This window comes from Dromiciops gliroides, chromosome 1 (assembly GCF_019393635.1).
Source record: "Dromiciops gliroides isolate mDroGli1 chromosome 1, mDroGli1.pri, whole genome shotgun sequence".
Classification (NCBI taxonomy): Eukaryota; Metazoa; Chordata; class Mammalia; order Microbiotheria; family Microbiotheriidae; genus Dromiciops; species Dromiciops gliroides.
This window is the reverse complement of record NC_057861.1, coordinates 101,389,533-101,409,675: the sequence shown is the minus strand read 5'-3', so window position 1 is coordinate 101,409,675 and position 20,143 is coordinate 101,389,533. Positions and strand designations below refer to the sequence as shown.

Sequence of the window (20,143 nt, the reverse complement as noted above, 5' to 3'; positions counted from 1 at the left end):
AGACCAATAATGCTAACAGGACAAGAATGTAAGTTCCTTGTGCTTTCCTTGCCCTGCATCTGTCCACCCAGAAGCACAGCAGGAACATCAATCAAATAACAAATTCCCAAAGCAATTTCTGAACGAAGTGGCTACTATGAACAGCAATGCCCTTTTTTTAAATGCTAAAAGCTTTCTCAATAGACTTTTTTTTAAATCTGGGATTGCTATCAGTAGTAAAACTTCTGAAGGAAAATAATAATATATATTTTAAAAAATACTTTAAAATTTTTTAAAATGACCACTCCCCAAGGAATATTTCTAATCTTGGGAAACAAGAATACAGACTTATTTCATAAAATCTTTTTACAAGATCAAACCACATGAACATAACTTTAGCTCTGTGGGAAGATGGAACTGAGAAGCAAGGATGGAAACATACCAGGAAATGGATACCAGGGAAAAGACCTCATGTGGCTTCTTTGGACAAGACCAAAAGCCCTTTTGGACAACAAGAGCCCAGATTCCATTGAACATATATCATGGAAAGATATGAGACACTGCTGTTTCACTCATCTGGTTATTTTTTAATGGATAATTAGCAATAGAGCTATTCACTTTCACAAAATGATGAAAACACTTATCTTCATTGCCATATGATTCAATTAAAAGGATAGTAGTTGCTTGAACCCACTTCCTTTTTGACAGGGTAGTTAGATTGGTAAATCATAGGAATTCTATAGACCAAAGCAGTTAAAATGCCTCATGTGATCCTTGCAGTCAAGATGGTAGAACATGGGCTTAGTGATAGTACAACAAGGTGAATGGACAACTGGTTGAATGACTGGAACCAAAGAGTAGTTATTAATGGTTTGGTTTAAACTTGGAAGAAGGTCTCCAAAGGAGTCCATCTGGAACATATCCTTGACCTTACACTCTACCATGTTTACTAAGGCATAAACTGCATGCTCATCAAATTTTTAGACAATACAAAGCTAACATATTAGATAAAAGAATTAGGATTCAAAAAGGTGTGATAGGCTAGAAAGGTCACTCCAAACTAATAAAATTAAATATAAAGTTCCATTCTTGGGTACAAAAAAAATAATCAGCCTTATAAGTTCAAGATGTTAAGGGTTAAAATTCTAGCTAAACTGTCTAAAATATCTAATGAGTGGTCGCCAATAAATTATAAACTTTAGCAAGAGTTAGACTTTTAAGCATTTATTAAGGAGAATAAGAATTTGGTAAAGAGAGAGAAAAAGGCCTAGATTCCTATCTATTAAAGGGAGAGCACATTTCTAGCTCCGCTCTCCACCAGAGTCCAGAGGAAAGAGAGCGAGACTGAGCGCCAGTCTCTTCCTTCCTCCTCCCACTAGTCCGCGTCACTTCCTGACTCCTGGTCTTGCCCTCAAAGACCTTCCCTTCATGGGCAGAACTCTTCTACAGTAAGTATCCAGCAGGTGGCGTTATTCCAATCGTTACAAAGATGAGGTAAATGAACAACAGTTCATGAGGAAAAAAGATCATATTGGGGGGAGATATGGTTATTGGACTGAAAGCTCAAAAGGAGACATCAATCTGACATGTCTACCAAAAATACTAATTAAAGTTAGGCTGTACTGGTAGAGACACAATGTCTAGGATGTGGGGTTCTGCATTTTCTTTTGTGCAACACATTTTCTGAAGAACTGGACAAGCCAGAAAGTCTCCTACAGGAAGCTGATAAGGATGCTGAGGGGTCTACAGTTCTGCCTGCCATTGTATACTGAAAGAACTATGGAATGTTAGTTTGAAAAAGAAAAATAATTGAGGAGGTCATGATAGTGACCTCCAAATATTTGAAGGGACTGTCACGGGGCAATGTAACAAGAAGTAGACTCAGTACTACCAAGAGTGTAATGGGTTGCCTAGGGAACTAGAGGATCTCCTTTTATCCCAGAGGTCTTCTAATGAAGGTTAAAGGACTAATTTTTTTTTGGGGGGGGGCAAAGTGGGGGTGGTTGTAGAATTAGTCAAGAAACATGTGGATATTATGTGACAGGCACTATAATAAGATACAAAAAAATGCAAAAAACCCCCCAAAAAACCCAAAACAAATGAAAACAAACAACTCCAGTCTTTGTTCTTAAGAAGTTCACAGTCTAATGGAGGAGACAAGATGCAACCCCCCCCCCCCCCAAATAAATATAGAACACAAAAAAACCCCAAAACAAACCAAAACAAAAAACCCAAACTATACACGTACCAGCTACATACAGAATACATTAAAGATAGGTTGGACTAGACAGTCTTAAAGGTCCTTTCCAAGGCTATGGTGCCATGAAATGTTCATTGAATTTACCCAAAACTAAAAGAGTTGGATTACATTTGGAAACTTCAAAGTATTTTCACCGACCTCAAGTTACTTCTTGCTGCAATAGCATATATTTTTAAAATTAATACTCTCCTAGCAAGCAAATATTCTCTAAGATGCAAATCATGGAATGCCATAATGAATGGAATTTTTAAAAGGGGTATAAATTTATTTATCTAAAGAAAACTTCTTCAATGTTTTAGTAAGAGGACCTAGGGAGGAAACACACACACACATATGTACTATGATTACAACAATATAAAAGGAAAGAACAACAATAATCATAACCAAAAATTAAAATGGCCAAGCTTGGCCCCAAAGAGACATTAGGAGGCACCTCTACCTGTCCCTTATTTGTAGAGATGAGAGACTATGTGGAACACTGAATATAATATCAGATTTTCTTGAAATGTTAGTTTTGCTGAATGATTTTACCCTCTTTTTGTTCCTTGTTATAAGTAGCTCTCTGGAAGGGGGAAAGGAAGTAGATACATTGGGAAATGCAGGTGATATAAGATCAAGATTACATTTAAATTTTATTTTTAAAATGTCATACTATTAATATGGCCTTGATTTTAACGTTGTCTTCTTAATATAGTTTCTGTTTACATGTTTGTGTATATGCTATATGACCCCTGACGCTTCTCCCCAAAATTATAAGCTTTTGAAGGTCAGGAACTGTTTTGTTCTTGTCTTTGTATTCCTAGCATCTAGCACAGTGTTTTGCATACTGTAGGAACTTAATAAATATTTGTTGAATTGACTTAAATTATTTGGGCCTCTAAATCTAAGGTTTTCATTCTTTTCTAAAAAATACAGGGAAAAATAGGAGATGAACAGGAGATGAAATATATATATTATATATATATATATATATATAGAGAGAGAGAGAGAGAGAGAGAGAGAGATATACATATACATTATACTGTCAAAAAATTAGACATTTTTTTAAAATTGAGGCAATTGGGGTTAAGTGACTTGCCCAGAGTCACACAGCTAGTAAGTGTTAAGTGTCTGAAGCCGGATTTGAACTCAGGTCCTCCTGACTCCAGGGCCGTGCTCTATCCACTGCGCCATCTAGCTGCCCCCAAATTAGACATTTTTACAAAGACTTAAAGACTCTCAAAGTTGTAAGGAACTTCATAAGTCCTACAGTCCTGGGCATCTCAGTACAGGAATACCTTATATGGTGTTCCTGATAAATAGTCACTCAGTCTCTATTAAAGACTTCCGATAGGGGCAGCTAGGTGGCGCAGTTGACAGAACACTGGCCCTGGAGTCAGGAGTACCTGAGTTCAAATCCGGCCTCAGACACTTGACACTTAACTAGTTGTGTGACCCTGGGCAAGCCACTTAACCCCCATTGCCCTGAAAAAAACAAAAACAAAAACAAAAAAAGGGCGGGTCTTGCCAGGTTATCCATTTACCCCACACACACTTACTAGCTGTGTGACCCTGGGCAAATCACTTAACCAATTGCCTCACTTAAAAAAAAAAAAAAAGACTTCCAGTGACTAGGAAATCATTACTCATTTAAATTGTCCAGTTTGCTGTTGGAGAGCTCTAACTGTTGAGGAAGTTTTTCCTTACATCTACACTAAATCTGCTTCTCAGAAACTTTGACCTTTACTTAGTTTACTTAGTTTACTTAGTTACTAACTTTACTATTTACTTAGACAATTTTGTTTCAGAAGAAGTAGATAAGAGAAGAGTGTATTATATTAGTGAAAGAAAACATCTCCCACGATAAATCTGTCAAAAGTTTGTTTTTTAAGTATTTATTATGTATGAAGGTCTTGTGCTTGGGGCTGGGAGAGATGGAAATATGACTTCTAGTAATACAGTAAACCTATGTAATAACTACTAGACAATCCTTATAAAGTACAATAGAATGTTATATATTATGAAAAGAAGGAAAGAATTTTTGACTGGGTTGAGATCAGAATATACTGACTTCTGGATCAGGAAAATTATCCTGCACATGGGGGGAAAAAAAAGAAAATTTCCTTTAAAGTTCTTGAATTTGGTAAATAAACTGTGGTATATGATTGTGATGGAATACGATTGTGCTATAAGAAATGATAAACAGGAAAAGCCTTATATGAACTGATGTATAGTGGAATGAGCAGAACCAGGAGAACATGGTGCACAGTCACAGCAATATTGTTTGATGAAGATTTGTGAATGACTTAACTATTCTCAGCAATACAAGGATCCAAGACAATCTCAAAGGACTAATGATAAAGCACACTATCCACCTTCAAAATAAGAGCTGATATTGATTGAACACAGACTGAAGGATATTATTTTTCACTTTCATTCGTTTCTTTTATTCAAGTGTTCTTATACAAAATGACTAATATGGTAATGTTTTACATAATTGTACATGTATAATCTATATCTGATTGCTTACCATCTCAGGAAGGGAGGGAAGTAGGAAGAGAATTCAAAATTCAAAACTTTAAATTAAAATTCTTATTATTTTTTTAAAAAGGGAAAAAAAAAGTTCCTTAAATTTGGTCTGGGTGAAAATAGAAAACCTCTAACTAAGACAACACATTTTGTTAGACTGACACAACATTGTGCCCTGAAGCTCAGATATGTCAGGATTTGGTGACCAAGAGAGAAAATGAATTACAAAGACAAGACACAGGCTGTCTATGTTCTTTCCCTTATCCTCCAAGCCACAGAGTTCAAATTTTTAAAAAGAGAGATTTAATTGAGCACCTACTATATTCATGATACTGGTCGAATCTAGAAATGATATGTGTCCACATTGAAAGAAAACAGGGGAACATTCTGACATATTAACAAAATCACCTTCACAACCTTTACAGTCAAAATTATTTTGGGGCTTGTCATTATAAGAAGCTCTGCAGCATCACAAACATGGGGAGCCTTTTCTTGGAACTCTGGCAACACTTTTCAAGAGAAAGAACCATGAAAAGATTTGAGAAACCCAGATAAAAAGAAATTAAATGATGACAAGAACATTTAAAAAATAAACAAAAAACACCTTCTCCTGAGAACCTTTTACCAAGTTAAACTTCATTTTACTTCTAGAATTTAGCACATTAATAGTACTTTTATTCCCTTGTCTTCTCACAGCTTCAAATGTAATCGTTTTATTTTGAAGAGGTCTCTAAGCAGGGAATCGCAGTCAAAGCTCCAAGTGAACAAGGAGTAGTGAATAGGCCATTCTAAACATTTTGCGATAACTCCAACTGATCTGGTTCTCATTGATGTGGGCATCGCCTGTGGCAATAGGTAGTTGATAAGCATTTATTAAATGCCTACATGTGCCAGGCTGTGTAAACCTATCCATGCCTGCCTATCCTCTGTGACTCTTGTCTATGTTCTCCTGTAAGTTCATCATTGAGGGTCCATCGTCCTTGTCAGGGATCTTCCTCTCTTTTGACTTCCTGAGAATTGCAATGAGGCATGTGGGTTGTCCACTGGTTTTTCTTTGCTGTTGCCTTCCCTTTTCTCTCCCAATCATATCTTTAATGACAGTAATGCTTCTCTTAAATAATTCTTTGGTTGAAAGTGTTGAAGCCTCTTCACACCTACCATATGTCCTGTCACCTTTTGGATGATCCTCAACTTTAATACTTTAGAAGATGTCGATTTCTACGATTCAACTATACCACCTCATTAGAAGAATAATGGTAATAAAAATATAGGTTTTTGTTTCAGAGAGAAGTTTAAGATCATTTAAAAGATCAATACTTCTATGATAATGAAATAGCTTCACAACTATATCAACTGTGGCACATGGGCAACTTATTAAGTCTTCAGGATTTTAAATTATAAGTTGGTTGCTGGAGATACACATAGGAGATGACACAATCACTGTCCTCAAGAAGCTTATAATCTAATAAAGGGAAAGAACCACATATGCAAACCAGAATGTTATAAATACAAAAGAGAATTCCAAAATTTTATGTAACCTGAATGAATTGTGATTTTTATCAACTACTGCATATGGGCAACATTATTAAATCTCTACAATTGTAAAGTACCAAGTTGTTTTTTGTTGTTGTTTTTGGTGAGGCAATTGGGGTTAAGTGACTTGCCCAGGGTCACACAGCTAGTAAGTGTCAAGTGTCTGAGGCCAGATTTGAACTCAGGTCCTCCTGACTTCAGGGCCGGTGCTCTACCCACTGTGCCACCTAGCTGCCCCAAGTACCAAGTTTGGTGCTAAGGATATACAAATAGGTAAGCCATAGTCCATTACTTTAGGAAACTTGTAATCTAATCAAAATATGAGAAGTACAAAGGAAAATTCAATTCAGTAATTTGAGGGGAAAAGATCATCATTGGTTTGGAAGAAAAAGGGAAGACTTTCACTGAAGATGTAACACAAGTAGAATTTTGAGTGAAGGGAGAAATTTTGCCATGAGGCAATGGATTTTGGGTGTACGGTAGGTGTCTGTCTGTTCCAGGGATGTGGGATAGTATGAATAGTTAGGGAGAATGAATAAAAGCAAGGAAAGAAGAAAGGGCAGGCCAGGACAGAAGATAGTACTGTTTCTCAGCCTTTCCTTGTCCATGGCACTGGAGGCCATGAGTTATACTTGTGATGAACTCTTTATTTTGATTTGTTTCTTCCCAGTGATGGGAATAAACACTGAAAAGGCCTGTCTTTAATCCCCTTCAGGCTCTAGTTTCTGACTTTTACAACTTAAAATCATATTCCCTTTATGAAGACCTCCCCACCTCCTCTGCCCTGGGATACCTTCATTCCTCCCCCCCCCCCCACTTTTCAGCTCCCTTGTGTGTGTTGTCTTCCCCCATTAGAATGGAAGGGCAGGGATCATCCTTTTTATTTATCTTTCTATACCTAGCACTTATCCCAGTGCTGAAAATTGTAAGCACTTAATAAATGCTTGCTTGCTTCCTTAGAACTTGTCTAGTACCTAGATGATAGCAAGCATAGGTATAGAGGTACAAAAGTACTTGCAGAATTGAAGTGATTCATTCTAAATCAAAAACATTTATTAAGCACATAGTATGTTTACATACTGTGCTAGACGCTTTGCTAAGTTATATCTTCAAGCAGCTAATCGTTCAGTAGGGTAGATTAGACATTCCTCAAAAAATATACTATGTATTAGATTATGATGTATTCATTAGAAAAAAAATGAAGTGCTGTGAGAGATCATCATTGCCAGGGTGAATCTGTGAAATTATCACCATAGAACAATAAACCTCAGGTTTTTCTATTTAGTTTATCAGAACGAAAGGCTTTAATGCCCCCCTCAGTTAAATCCCACCCCTTACCTCCTAGAGCAAATACAAGTTATTGCTCTCTCTCTTTTTTTAAAACCACTAACAGATTTTGGCAGAGAATAGAGCTGGAGGGGACAAATGATAAAAACTGAATTTGTTTGACCTAGTTTGTCACTTGCATCAACTGTTCTATAAATTTAACATCCTGCAAATAACAAAGCAAGCTCTAGAGACATCATTTAATAATTCATGCCAGTGGCTTTGAAGAGGCTTACCTTGACCAGAATTGTATATTGCTTTTACAGACTTTTTCACTTTCTGGAGGGCAGTTCTATCTTGGTCTAGAGCCTAAACGGAACCAAAACAAAAAACAAAAATAAATAAATGAATGAATTAATGAATAAAGAGCTCATTAATGAAAAGAAATAAAGAACCAGCCCTCTCTGCATTGGCTTTTCCTAAGTATAAGAACAAACAGTACATGCAGTGACATATTTATAAACAGCCTACAACTTTAGGAGCTAGAAGTACCCTGAATGTGTTGACACAGTTGTTGGGGGAAATCTTTTGTCACTCAGCCCTTCACATGTATAAGCCTCTGAGAATCAAGGAGAAATAATGATGTGGCAGTCAGTCAACATAGAGAGCTTAACAAAGAGAAATATATCAGTATTGGCACATCCACAGTAGAAATAACACTGAAATGAACAGTTGGAAGACCTGATTTTCAGTCCCAGTTCCAACACTTAGTAACCAAATAACCTTGAGCAAAGCATAGTATCTTTGGTTCCCATTTTCCGGATTTATGAAAAGAGAAGTAATTTATACCATTCTACAGCTCAAGAGATTGGTTATGAGGACCAAATGAGGCAGCTAACTTGTGCAGTGGATAGAGTGCTGACCCTGGATTCAGGAAAACCTGAGTGCAAATCCAGTCTCAATACTTACTAGTTATGTGACCTTGGGTAAGTCACTTGATCTCTATTTACCTCAGTTTCCTCAACTGTAAAATGGGGATATTAGCACCTTACCTCCCAGGGTTGTTGGATCAAATGAGATAATAAGTGTAAGGTACTTAGCACAGTACCTAACACACACTAAAGTTAAGTAGGCACTAAATGCTAGTTATTACTAAATGAGATAACATATATGAAAGACTGATAATTATATCTCCTCCACCTGACTGTGAGCTATTTGAGAGCAAAGAAGTTTTTTGTTTTGGAGGGACCTTTCTTTTGTATCCCCATTTATTAGCACAGTGTCTGGCATGCGTGGCATGCTATAAGTGATTAATAAATGCTAGATGACCATGTAAACATGAGCTACTGCTGATATCATCCTTAGACGTATAACACAAGAAATGAAGGTCTGATCCAGATCTTCAAGTAGCTTACAGGACAACTGAATATAATCTACAAATAGATATGATTGCACACATTACTAGTGAGTTTAAATTTTGGTGTTCTCTTTCCTTATAGGCAAAGGTAATGAGATCTAGATGGATTTGGGCAAGTCACTTAAGTTCTCTGGGACTCATAAAAAGAGTAAGCTGGACTACAAGGCTTTTAGGGTATCTTTTGGCTTCTCAATTGATGACTCTCTGATGTCTAAAGGACTTTCAAGTTTTTATTAAGTTAAATTTGATTTAGGGGCAGCTAGGTGGTACAGTGGATAGAGAACCGGCCCTGGAGTCAGGAATACCTGAGTTCAAATCAGGCCTCAGACACTTAATACTTACTGGCTGTGTGACCTTGGGCAAGTCACTTAACCCCAAATGCCTCACTTAAAAAAAAAAGTTAAATTTGATTTAACAATGACAGCAGAGTAGGGGCTGAACTAGATGGTGTTTAAAGTCCTTTCTAACTCTAAAGTCTGTGAGAATTGGTTGGGGAAAAGATTACTTAGGGGAAGAAAGGTTGAATAAAGGTCATACATTTTGACCTGGGGTTGATGGCCATGGTCTGGTGCCAAGTGGCAACAAGGGTTGAAGGTAGAGCTGAGGTAAATTTCTATACATCTGAGGCTAGGTTTGGAAATCACTTTGTCTTTGTTTTGTTTTGTTTTGTTTTTAGTGAGGCTGGATTTAAGTGACTGAGACCGGATTTGAACTCAGGTACTCCTGACTCCAGGGCCAGTGCTCTATCCACTGTGCCACCTAGCTGCCCCCTGAAATCACTTTGTCTTTGTGCTTTTGTCCAATACAGACTTTAGGCTTATGCCATAATGTGTGCATATTGGCTAAACACACATACACAAATGTATATACATACATATATGTATACATATATACACATCTCAAAAGGAGTTTGTTTTTTAAATTTCTTTGCTAAATTCTTTGGCAAATTGACAACTTGTGCTTAAAACAAAAGGAAAAAAACTGAAAGATAAAGATTAGCTGGTATTATGTGTTTTAGAATGGTCTTGTGATTTTATAGTTGCAAGGAATTCCTAGAGAGGAAACACCCTTTGGTAACTTGTGTTATTCGAGAGATGCTGGGGAAACAGAGATTGAGAAACTTCCAGTCAGTTATATTTCAGAGATGGGACTTCAACCCAGGTTTTCCTGACTTCAAGGCCAGTCTGTCTCTCTATCCACCATATCAACTCTGTCTCTTGGTATTACATAAATAGGAATTCCTCCTCTTTCTCCTCCTCCTCCTCTTTCTCCTCCTCCTCCTCTTTCTCCTCCTCCTCCTCTTTCTCCTCCTCCTCCTCTTCTTCCTCCTCACCACTACTTTCACTAAACTATGTTGTAAGTGGATTAAAGCACATCTTTATAGTCATGAAGAACAGGGTATGACCCTGTATGACCATGCCATGTGCAAGTAACTTAACATTTCAATGCCCTGAGGTAACCTTCTACATCTGTACTTATTATAGACTTGTAGTGAAGCCACCGGAAGGAATTTACACACTGGGAGTTCCCCACACTAATAAAATTACTAATTTCAACTCCTCACCTCCAAAGTAGTAATAATAATAGTAGCTGAAATTTATAGGGCTTTAAGATTTCAAAGGCACTCCGCATAAAATTAATTTCATTTGTTCCTCACAACAACCCTATGAACAGGTAGCACTATTTTTTTTTTAAATTCCATTTTACAGATGAAGAAACTGAATCTCAGAGGAAGCAATCTGTTTAATGCTTAATAAATGGCAGAACCAGACTTCCAACTTAGGCTTTTTGATTCAAAATCTAGACCACTACAATAGAATTGGGGAATGATGATCATGGTAATGATCACAAATGAGAAAAAGAATTGTCAGGACACTGGTACAACAAAGATCCTCTTCCTGTTTTTGTGGTATTAGTACACACACACAGAGAACACACATAAAATTAAAATTTACTTTTACAAAAAAGTACTTAACAGATAGTCACAGCAAGGACGTGTAATGCTTCACAAGCTGGTATTTGACCACCAGTGAAAAGAATCAAAGGAAAATGCATTTTTACAGCATCATGCTTAGTGGAGATGAAAAATTTTCTGACTTGATCAAAAAAGTTTCCCTCAAGACATCAGACTATATTTAAGTTTGCCACAGGCTATACCCATTTTTGTTTCTGCCTGATAAGTCACATTTACCAACAACATTCTATGAAATATCACAAATGGATCCTGGTAAACTCCTAAAATTCCCTAGCAGATGTTCTGTTGAGATGACTAAGTAAGACTTTCCATGATTTCCAGAATGTATTTGTTATTTTAAAAAAGCAGTTGATCCTTTGATATGAAGAAAAAGTTCCATGCACCTAATCTTTGCTCTACCATTGACACCTGTTTTCAGTTTTGAGCTAGTCTTGGCAAAAATGTGTCCAGGCTTCCTATAAGGAGAGTATATATTATCTAATTATTCATCAATTATAGGGCACCAGTTACATATAATGTGACACCATTAGATGAAAAAAATATTCATAATGTGGAGGATAAAGGAGAGATTGAAAGATTTATTATTGCCACGAATGACAAAATACTGGGGAAAATGAAAAGAAACAAGAAACGAACATTTTTTTGTCCCCAAACAAAAGGCAAAATAAATAAGCAAACCTTCCAGCGAAGGTCACAGCTCAGGTTCTAATGAAGTCTTCTAGAACAATCCAAAAAATATTTATTAAGTGTTTACCATGGACAATCCTCTAAAAATAAAATGATGAAATAGGGTAGGAAAGGGAAGGAAGGGGGGAAGGAAGCTTGATATTTGCATAGTAATGAGGACCCCAAATGAAAAGTGAGCTTCTTTTAGAAAACTTAGGAAAGCGTTAAATCTGTTTGATTCCTTATTATCATTATTATTATTATTGTTGTTTTTTAGCTCACAAGAACTACTCTTATCCTATACAATGTTCAACAAGTAATCAGATGCATTAAGCATTCTCCCTTTGCTTTCCATCTGCATGCATAGTGGAATGGAGAAAGGATGGAATCTGACCCAGAGGCAGCATAAAGTAAGTGGATTATCTTGACTACAGAGGGCGGAAAGCACCCTCTGAATTACTTCAAAGGTTAGGGATGAGGAAAGGTTCAGTATCCTGCCTTCAGCAATATCTTCTGAAGGGTTTTAAGAATCCATTCCATTGATATATCTCTACACTACAAAATTGTGTAGTGTGTGTGTGTGTGTGTGTGTGTGTGAGAGAGAGAGAGAGAGAGCACAAAAAAAGAGCTTCTTTACAAAAAAAAATTGAGAAAGTTTTTTTTTTTTAACAGAAACACAACTCCTGTAAAAGTAGGCAATACCATACACTGCAATACCATAACACTAACAGATTCATGCAGCTGTGTATTGAAAGCAGCTGGACCTAAAGATTCAGAGTAAGTTTAAAGAGTCCACGGTGCTTCATCTTTATTTCTGGATTTGTTTATTGTTTTTAATATCAGCATTTACTTACATTCCTAGAAATATCACTTTACACAACATAAAGACAATAACATTTATCTTCCTTACTTTACTTATTTTTTATTGTATTGCATTTTTTTTTGTGTGGTGAGGCAATTGGGGTTAAATGACTTGTTCAGGGTCACACAGCTAGTGTCAAGTGTCTGAGGTTGGATTTGAACTCAGGTCCTTCTGACTCCAGGGCTGGTGCTCTATCCACTGCACCACCTAGCTGCCCCACCTTACTTTACTTATATCATACTCTAGATCTAATCTCTCAAGGGCTTATTATTTTCCAAAGGATTTTGAACAGTGCCCTCTAGGCAAAGTAGATTCCTCTAACTTATGTCACAGATGTTTGACTCATGGTATATATGTGTCAAATTTGAGCCTAGAATAACAAAATCCTTAAATTTTAAAAAAGGGTATCAAAGGTCACCTAGCTCAACCTTAATCCAGAACACAAAATCTTAACCAAATGCTCATCAAGCCTCTGACTTAAATATTTCCACAGCCAAGGACCTCACCTTATGAGGCAGTCCATGATGTTTTAGACAGCTCTACTTGTTAGTAAATTTTTCCATATATTGAGCCAGAATCTACCTCCTACTACATCTTACTAGTTGCCCATCTGTGGCTACACAAAATAAATCTTGCACATAATATCCCTTCAAATATCTGAAGACTCATCAACTCTCCACTAAAGTTCAAGCTAAACTTCTCCAATGGCTTCAAGTGATCTTAAGATGTAATTATTAGATCCCTCATCATCCAAGTCACACCCTTTTGGATGTGATAGAGATTGTCAACGTCTCCCCTCTAAAACAGTACTCCCATGCTCCTCTTCTTGGTTCTTCATAGTTCACTAGCTACTTTGGGAGGAATGATATCTAACCATAATAAGGAGTAAGATCTGGCCTGGATGACCTCTGAGGTCTCCATCTGAGAATCTCTGATTAAAAAAAAAAAAGAATAGCCCAAGTTTGCAGCAGATTTACTAAACTAAAAGAGAAAGCTATATTATAGCACTTTATTATGCAGTAGTACTATACTACACACCATTGATACTATACCCAGCGCCTACACTCTGGAGTGTTGTGGTCAGTATGTTTGACCCCTCTGCTGTATGCTTTATGCTATAAGATGTCAAAGACTTAGCAAGTGTGGTATATATTCTAAAACACTCCTGAATATCACCAGACCAAATTAAAATGCAACTGGCACATGTTTAAACAAAGTAATTAAAAATATAGCAAAATATAATATTTTTAAATTAAGTCAATATGGGGCCCACAGGGAAGTATGGATTAGTGGCCCTCATTTGTATTTGAGTTTGACTCCACTATACTTCTTATGATATTTCTTAACTGACATGAATTTGGGCAAGTCAACTGACCTCTTTATAGTATTAATATTCTATGTGAGGGGGCAGCTAGGTGGCGCAGTAGATAGAGCACCAGCCCTGGATTCAGGAGGACCTGAGTTCAAATCCGGCCTCAGACCCGTGACACTTCCTAGCTGTGTGACCCTGGGCAAGTCACTTAACCCTCATTGCCCCACAAAACCAAAAAACAACAACAATATTCTATGTGATATATTACATATCATTAAGCTTCAGATTACCGACCTGTAATATAACAATAATAGCACTTATGCTACCTATAATGTTTTACAGGATTTTTGAAAGTGCTTTTGCAAACCTTAAAAGTGCCAAATAAATATAAGTTATTATTGCTGGAATAGCAGGTTAGTCATCAAGGGAAAGAGGAGGTAAGTTGCAATGTGCAACTTTGGATGGAGTGTCCAATATAGATTTATCTCAGTACTGCAGGATTTCAGAACTAGAAGGGACTCCTCTGTGGCTATCTAGTTAAAATCATACGTGAAAAAGAGTCCTGGGTACAACACAGCTAACAACAGGATATCTTCTCTGAAGAGAAGAGAGCCCACTATCCTCTCCAAGGGGCATCTCCTTCAACTTTTGAATAGTCCTAATTGTTATATTGAACTTAAATGATTTCTTTGCAGTTTTTTCTTTTGGGGGGGCAGGGCAATGGGGGTTAAGTGACTTGCCCAGGGTCACACAGTTAGTAAGTGTCAAGTGTCTGAGACCAGATTTGAACTCAAGCCATCCTGAATCCAGGGCCAGTGCCCTATCCACTGAGCCACCTAGCTGCCCCTCTCTTTGCAGTTTTTACTAAAACTAATTCTACGCTTTAGGGTCAAACCTAACAATTCTAACATGTCTTTAAAGTAATCACCCTTAAAATGCCTGGAAGATAATAATCACAGACTTTGAAATTGAAGGGAACTCAGAAGTCATTTTACAAATGATACCTAGAGACAATAGGTGACCTGCTAAAGTTATAAGGTAAATAACAGTGGAAGAACTTGAACCCAGTTCTTGAACTTGGACTTCAAACCCAGTATTGTTTCCACTGTATTATCATGCTCCCTCACTCAATCTTCCTTTCTCTAGGCTCCACAGCCCTAATTCAGTATGTGGAATCCACTTAAATAGACTCCTTCATAGACATTTTGGATCTTGTTATTTTACCTTTATGAGAAGGAAAGCATTTGGGAGACTTGACAATTAACTGTTATCTTTTAGAGTGAATCTCTGTTGAGGTATGAGAGAAGGCTGAGAATTCTTTTTTTGTTTGTTTTTTTAAAGAAATTTGCAGTTAACATTCATGGAGAAAGAGTTTGTGAGGGGGCAGCTAGGTGGTGCAGTGGATGGAGCACTGGCCCTGGAGTCAGGAGTACCTGAGTTCAAATCCGACCTCAGACACTTAACACTAACTAGCTTGTGTGACCCTGGGCAAGTCACTTAACCCCAATTGCCTCACTAAAAAAAAAAAAAGAAGAAAGAAAAGAAAGAGAAAGTCTGTGAAAGACAATAGTTAACTGCTAAAGTACAAAGTAAAAGATTAAGTGAACTGTTATGAAAACAAGTCTGAGGAATTTGGAGAATTAAATGCCATCTATGAGAGTGTTGAGAGACACTCTGAAAGAACTGAGTTTAATTCTTATTCATTGAAGAAGACAGTCTGTAGAGTAAAAACATCTGATGAAAATTCCTCAGAGACTTTAGTGGTCATCCTGAAACAAATGAATTGCTGGGCTCAAGTTCCAGCATTTTGGGAAAGTTAGCACTTCTAGGCATAGGTGAAAAGGACCTTTGGCTGGGATCTTCCTTCCAGGTGATAGATTATTGAAATATTTATCTTTTTCTTTGTATTATCCGTTACTATTAATAAATTATAAAACCAGTAGAGTGATACATACCTAAGCCTATGAGAGTGGGGCTTGAGATAGAAAAAAGAAAAAGCTGGTAAGAAATGAGGCTTCACTAGTTTTTATAAATTAAGGTGAGAGCTCAGAGCTAATTGAATTTTACATATTTCATTACTTTATGACTAATTTTACTTCATACAGTCCAGATTTCCTTTGATCCCAGTGAACTCAACCAACGTGTCAAAAATTAGGTAGACTATCCTCAAAAGCATATGAGATCTTCTACATCATATCCCGCAACAAGTGCCCACCCCCTCTCATCCAAGTGACTGCTACACAGGGAAACAAAAGCCTACTACACTTAAATGGAGCCAGGAGATCACTTATCCACTTAGATCATCAATAACTACTTGATAACTAGACTTGACTTTAATGCTGGTATTTTTTCCTTTCAAATTATGCTTCCTTGAGTATAGTTCGGAACGACAATATCTATCCTCAATTGTAGAATGTCCAATCTGGTTATTATTTAGGAAACCACACGAAAACACCACCATAGCAAGTTATTAAAGCACTCGGGAAAAGCACTCATGCAAAGAATGGCCTCCCAGATGATTGTGAACGAACCCAGCAGAAAGAAGACTGGTTATAGGCTTTTGGCCTTGAGTATTCAAAACAGGTATTTGGAGAAAAAGCAGGAAGAAATCAATCAAGAGGTATATGTGGTTATACCACCCTAGGTGGGTTATACTTGACTGGCATGCCAGCTATTATACATTGGCCCTTACTTGTAAATATTTTGACTAGCTTTGTGGGTGTTACTCAAAATCACGGATTTCCTTTCATCATTTGATTAGCAGGTAGCCTAACATTTAGTTTTGTGTAAACTGAGAATTGTAGCTTTGGGGGATTTTCATCTGTAGAGAATTACAGCCTTGATTCCAAGCAAGAGCGTGTGTGTGTGTGTGTGTGTGTGTGTGTTTGTGTGTACAAACATGGAAGTATCTGCATATGCAAAAAAACAAACCCACTAACATTTCTAAAAGCAATCATGTCAATCCAAGTGAAATGTATGGGCTTGTGAAAGCTTCTCTCTGGAAATTCAATTTTAATTTAATTAAGAGAAGCAGGGCGGTAACTATTTCCCTTTAGGTAATTTATGGTCTATTGAAAACAAAATATTCACTGTCCTCCAAACATGAAGCACTTTACTGTCTCTGGAACATTATTCATAATCTCCCTAAACCTAGCATTCAAAGTACTCCCCCATCTTTACCTGTTGAAATCCTACCCGACTGAAGGCCCAATTCAATCATTACCTCCAAGAGGCCTTTCCTGAGTCCTACAGCTACTTACAGCTAGGGTCCCCCTCTAATATTAATTTTTAGTGGTTTTCATACTTTATATACATTAACATTTTAATCTGAATTATAGTCACCCATATATGCCTTATCTCCCTTTTAAATAGAAAACACATTGAAGGAAACATGTATCCTTTTTGTTTTTCAATTCCCCTCAACACCCAGCACAGTGCTCTCCACACAGTTGAGTTTAATAAACATTATTTGACTGAATGAATGAGCTTGCAAAATAGTTTAAAATTGTGCTCCTGGAAGAGGAGTTTGCTTTGTGCTTTTGAAAATACAGTTTTCATAGTTCAAAGGTATCTATTTATGACAGTCTCCTACTATGTCTTTCCTCAGATGTCTCATCTTAGTAGGGACCTGACACTGAGTTCTCAAAAGCTAGGCCAGGCAGCATGCAGACTCCAGCAGATTCTAAAAGTTTTAGTATGGGTGCGATAATAGAAATGTCTGTCATGTGAGGGCAAGCCTACCTAAATTCAGACAGGCTTATCACTTAACCTCAATCAAAAGATATCTAGAAGATTCCATCTAAGACTTTTTAATTTCACTTTTCAAAAGTGAATTCTGAAAAAAAAAAAGGAAGATTTCATATTTTATTTTCTCTAAGTGTGAGAAAAAAATTGAACATCCATTATTATTATCATGTCTATGAGACCCAAACTTAGGTTAAGGGATTCTACAAAATGAATAAGTGATTCAGATTATGAGCTAGATTCCACACATGCTAATTTCAGGCATGTCTGCCTCATAGTCCTGCCACAGACACAAACCAAAGGAGATATATTCCACTGATATCAATGTGACACCACATTGGTTTTGTTATTCAGTCATTGAGTCATGTCTGACTTTTTGTGGCTCCATTTGAGGTTTTCTTTTTTGCTTTCTTTTTTTTTTGAGGCAATTGGGGTTAAGTGACTTGCCCAGGGTCACACAGCTAGTAAGAGTCAAGTATCCAAGGTCAGATTTAAACTCAGGTCCTCCTGAATCCAGGGCCGGTACTCTATCCACTGAGCCACCTAGCTGGGCCCTTTGGGGTTTTCTTGACAGAGATATTGGAGTGGTTTGCCATTTCCTTCTCCAGCTAGCTCATTTTACAAATAAGGAAACTAAGGCAAACTAGGTTAAATGATTTGCCCAGGATCACACAGCTTATAAGTATCTGTGGCCAGATTTGAACTCAAAAAGATGAGTCTTCCTGACTCTACAACTTCACTGCCTTTACCATACTTTTATGTGGGTTTTTTGTTGTTGTTGTTTTGTTTTTGCTTAAGTATAGGGTTAGATACAAAACCAAACCAAACCAAACCAAAAACAACAACAACAACAAAACCAACCCTTTTACATGACCTATGTAAACAAAGGTTTGAGCAGCCTCCTAGTATACTTACTAACTGCCAGTCATGTCAATTTCAGAAGTATAATAGCAATGGGCAATGGGCCACTCAGGACTTCCCACTGTCACCTAGAATTCTAATCTGCATTTGTACTGGCAAAGTTATCCTGAGAGTTGCCAACTTTGGGGCCTTGTAAATGAAAGTGATGTTTCCAAGAGAAAACCATGATAAGATGGCCAACATTTTTTTCCAGAAAAAAAATACTAAGGACAGAAAAAAGGAATGGCCACTTTTAAAAGGTAATATTTGTTTTAAATTGGTTATTCCTCTTTAAAAAAAAGCCTACTTTTCCCCCACCTTAAAGTGCTGTAAAGAGATGTTAAAGTTTGTAGAAAATCAGAATAAAGGTACCTTTAGTAATCTGCTTGCTGCCCCTTGAACTGTACATTTAACAAATTAGTAGAATATTGTTTTTCAAGAGCTACTGTCTGGGACCAAAGGGAAAAAAAGCTATAATCACAGCAATTAGCTTTGTGAACCTCTAATTTCTGTTGAAGTTTTAAACTTTGGAGGAATGCACCCACCCACAAGCACGGTGGTGCTTTCATCTTAAGGCAATTTAAACTCCATTCTTGGGAAAATAATAATTATAGGTAAAACAAGGTATTTAAGAACCAAGAAAAAAGCAGCCATGGAAACATCGTTTCCACTTTTTAATATGATAACAGTCCTTTAAAAGAATGAAACAGAAACAGCAAAGAAGTTTGCTGATTCACATCTTCTCAGGATTCAGTGGCATTTATTATAGTATTGCTATATTTAGAAGGCCCACATAGAACAGTTAGGGTTTAAATGTTTATGGGGGTCTAAGAAGTGATGCTAAGAGGGAAATAAATAGGGTTCTAATCCAGAACTAGATCTTTTGTAGGTTCTCAATTTAATTATTTCTATAAAATTCTTGTGGAAATGTAAAAGTTGTGGAAAGGTGTCCAGGAATACTAATTAATCAACCAGGGAAGAAAATTAAGTCACAGAATGCTAAATTGAAAGAGACCCAAGAGACCACCTAGTCCATCCGGTGACTAAGCATGAATCTCCTCTACAATATCTCTCATTAAGGCTAGTGCTGGTTTAAACATAATAGAGACCTAACAATGTAACAATTAGGTTTGAGCAGCCTCCTAGTATACTTAAGTCATGTTTACAAAAAAAGGAATTTGCCCAGACTTCTATAAATTAGGAAGAAAGAGACTAGTCTCTTATATCAAGGCTTCTTAAACTTTTTCCACGTGCAACCCCTTTTTGTCAGAGAAATTTTTACATGACCTCAGGTATATAGGTAAATAAAATTGACATATATATCCTTTTGCTGTTGCCAAATTTTTCGTAATCCTCACATTCAGCTACATGACCCCATATAAGGTCTTGACTCGATTTAAGAAGTTTTGTCTTAAAAAGGAAAATAATAAATGTTGGAGAAGCTGTGGAAAAATTGGAACACTAATGCATAGTTGTTGGAGCTGTGAACTGATCCAACCATTCTGGAGAGCAATTTGGAACTATGCCCAAAGGGCTATAAAGCTGTGCATACCCTTTGACCCAGAAATACCACTTTTGGGTCTTTTCCCCAAAGAGATCATAAAAAAGAGGAAATGACCCACATGTACAAAAATATTTATAGCTGCTCTTTTTGTGGTGTCAAGGAATTGAAAATTATGGGGCTGCCCATCAACTGGGGAATGGCTGAACAAGTTGTGGTA

General features: G+C 37.0%; 1 protein-coding gene across 1 annotated transcript in view; it reads right to left on the bottom strand.

The window, feature by feature from the left end:
• Positions 1 to 20,143, bottom strand: part of ASAP1 (ArfGAP with SH3 domain, ankyrin repeat and PH domain 1) — a 375,367-nt gene that overhangs the window by 195,886 nt on the left and 159,338 nt on the right. The window contains 1 exon segment of the mRNA XM_043965620.1: positions 7,843 to 7,915. Coding sequence (XP_043821555.1) covers positions 7,843 to 7,915 — 73 coding nt within the window.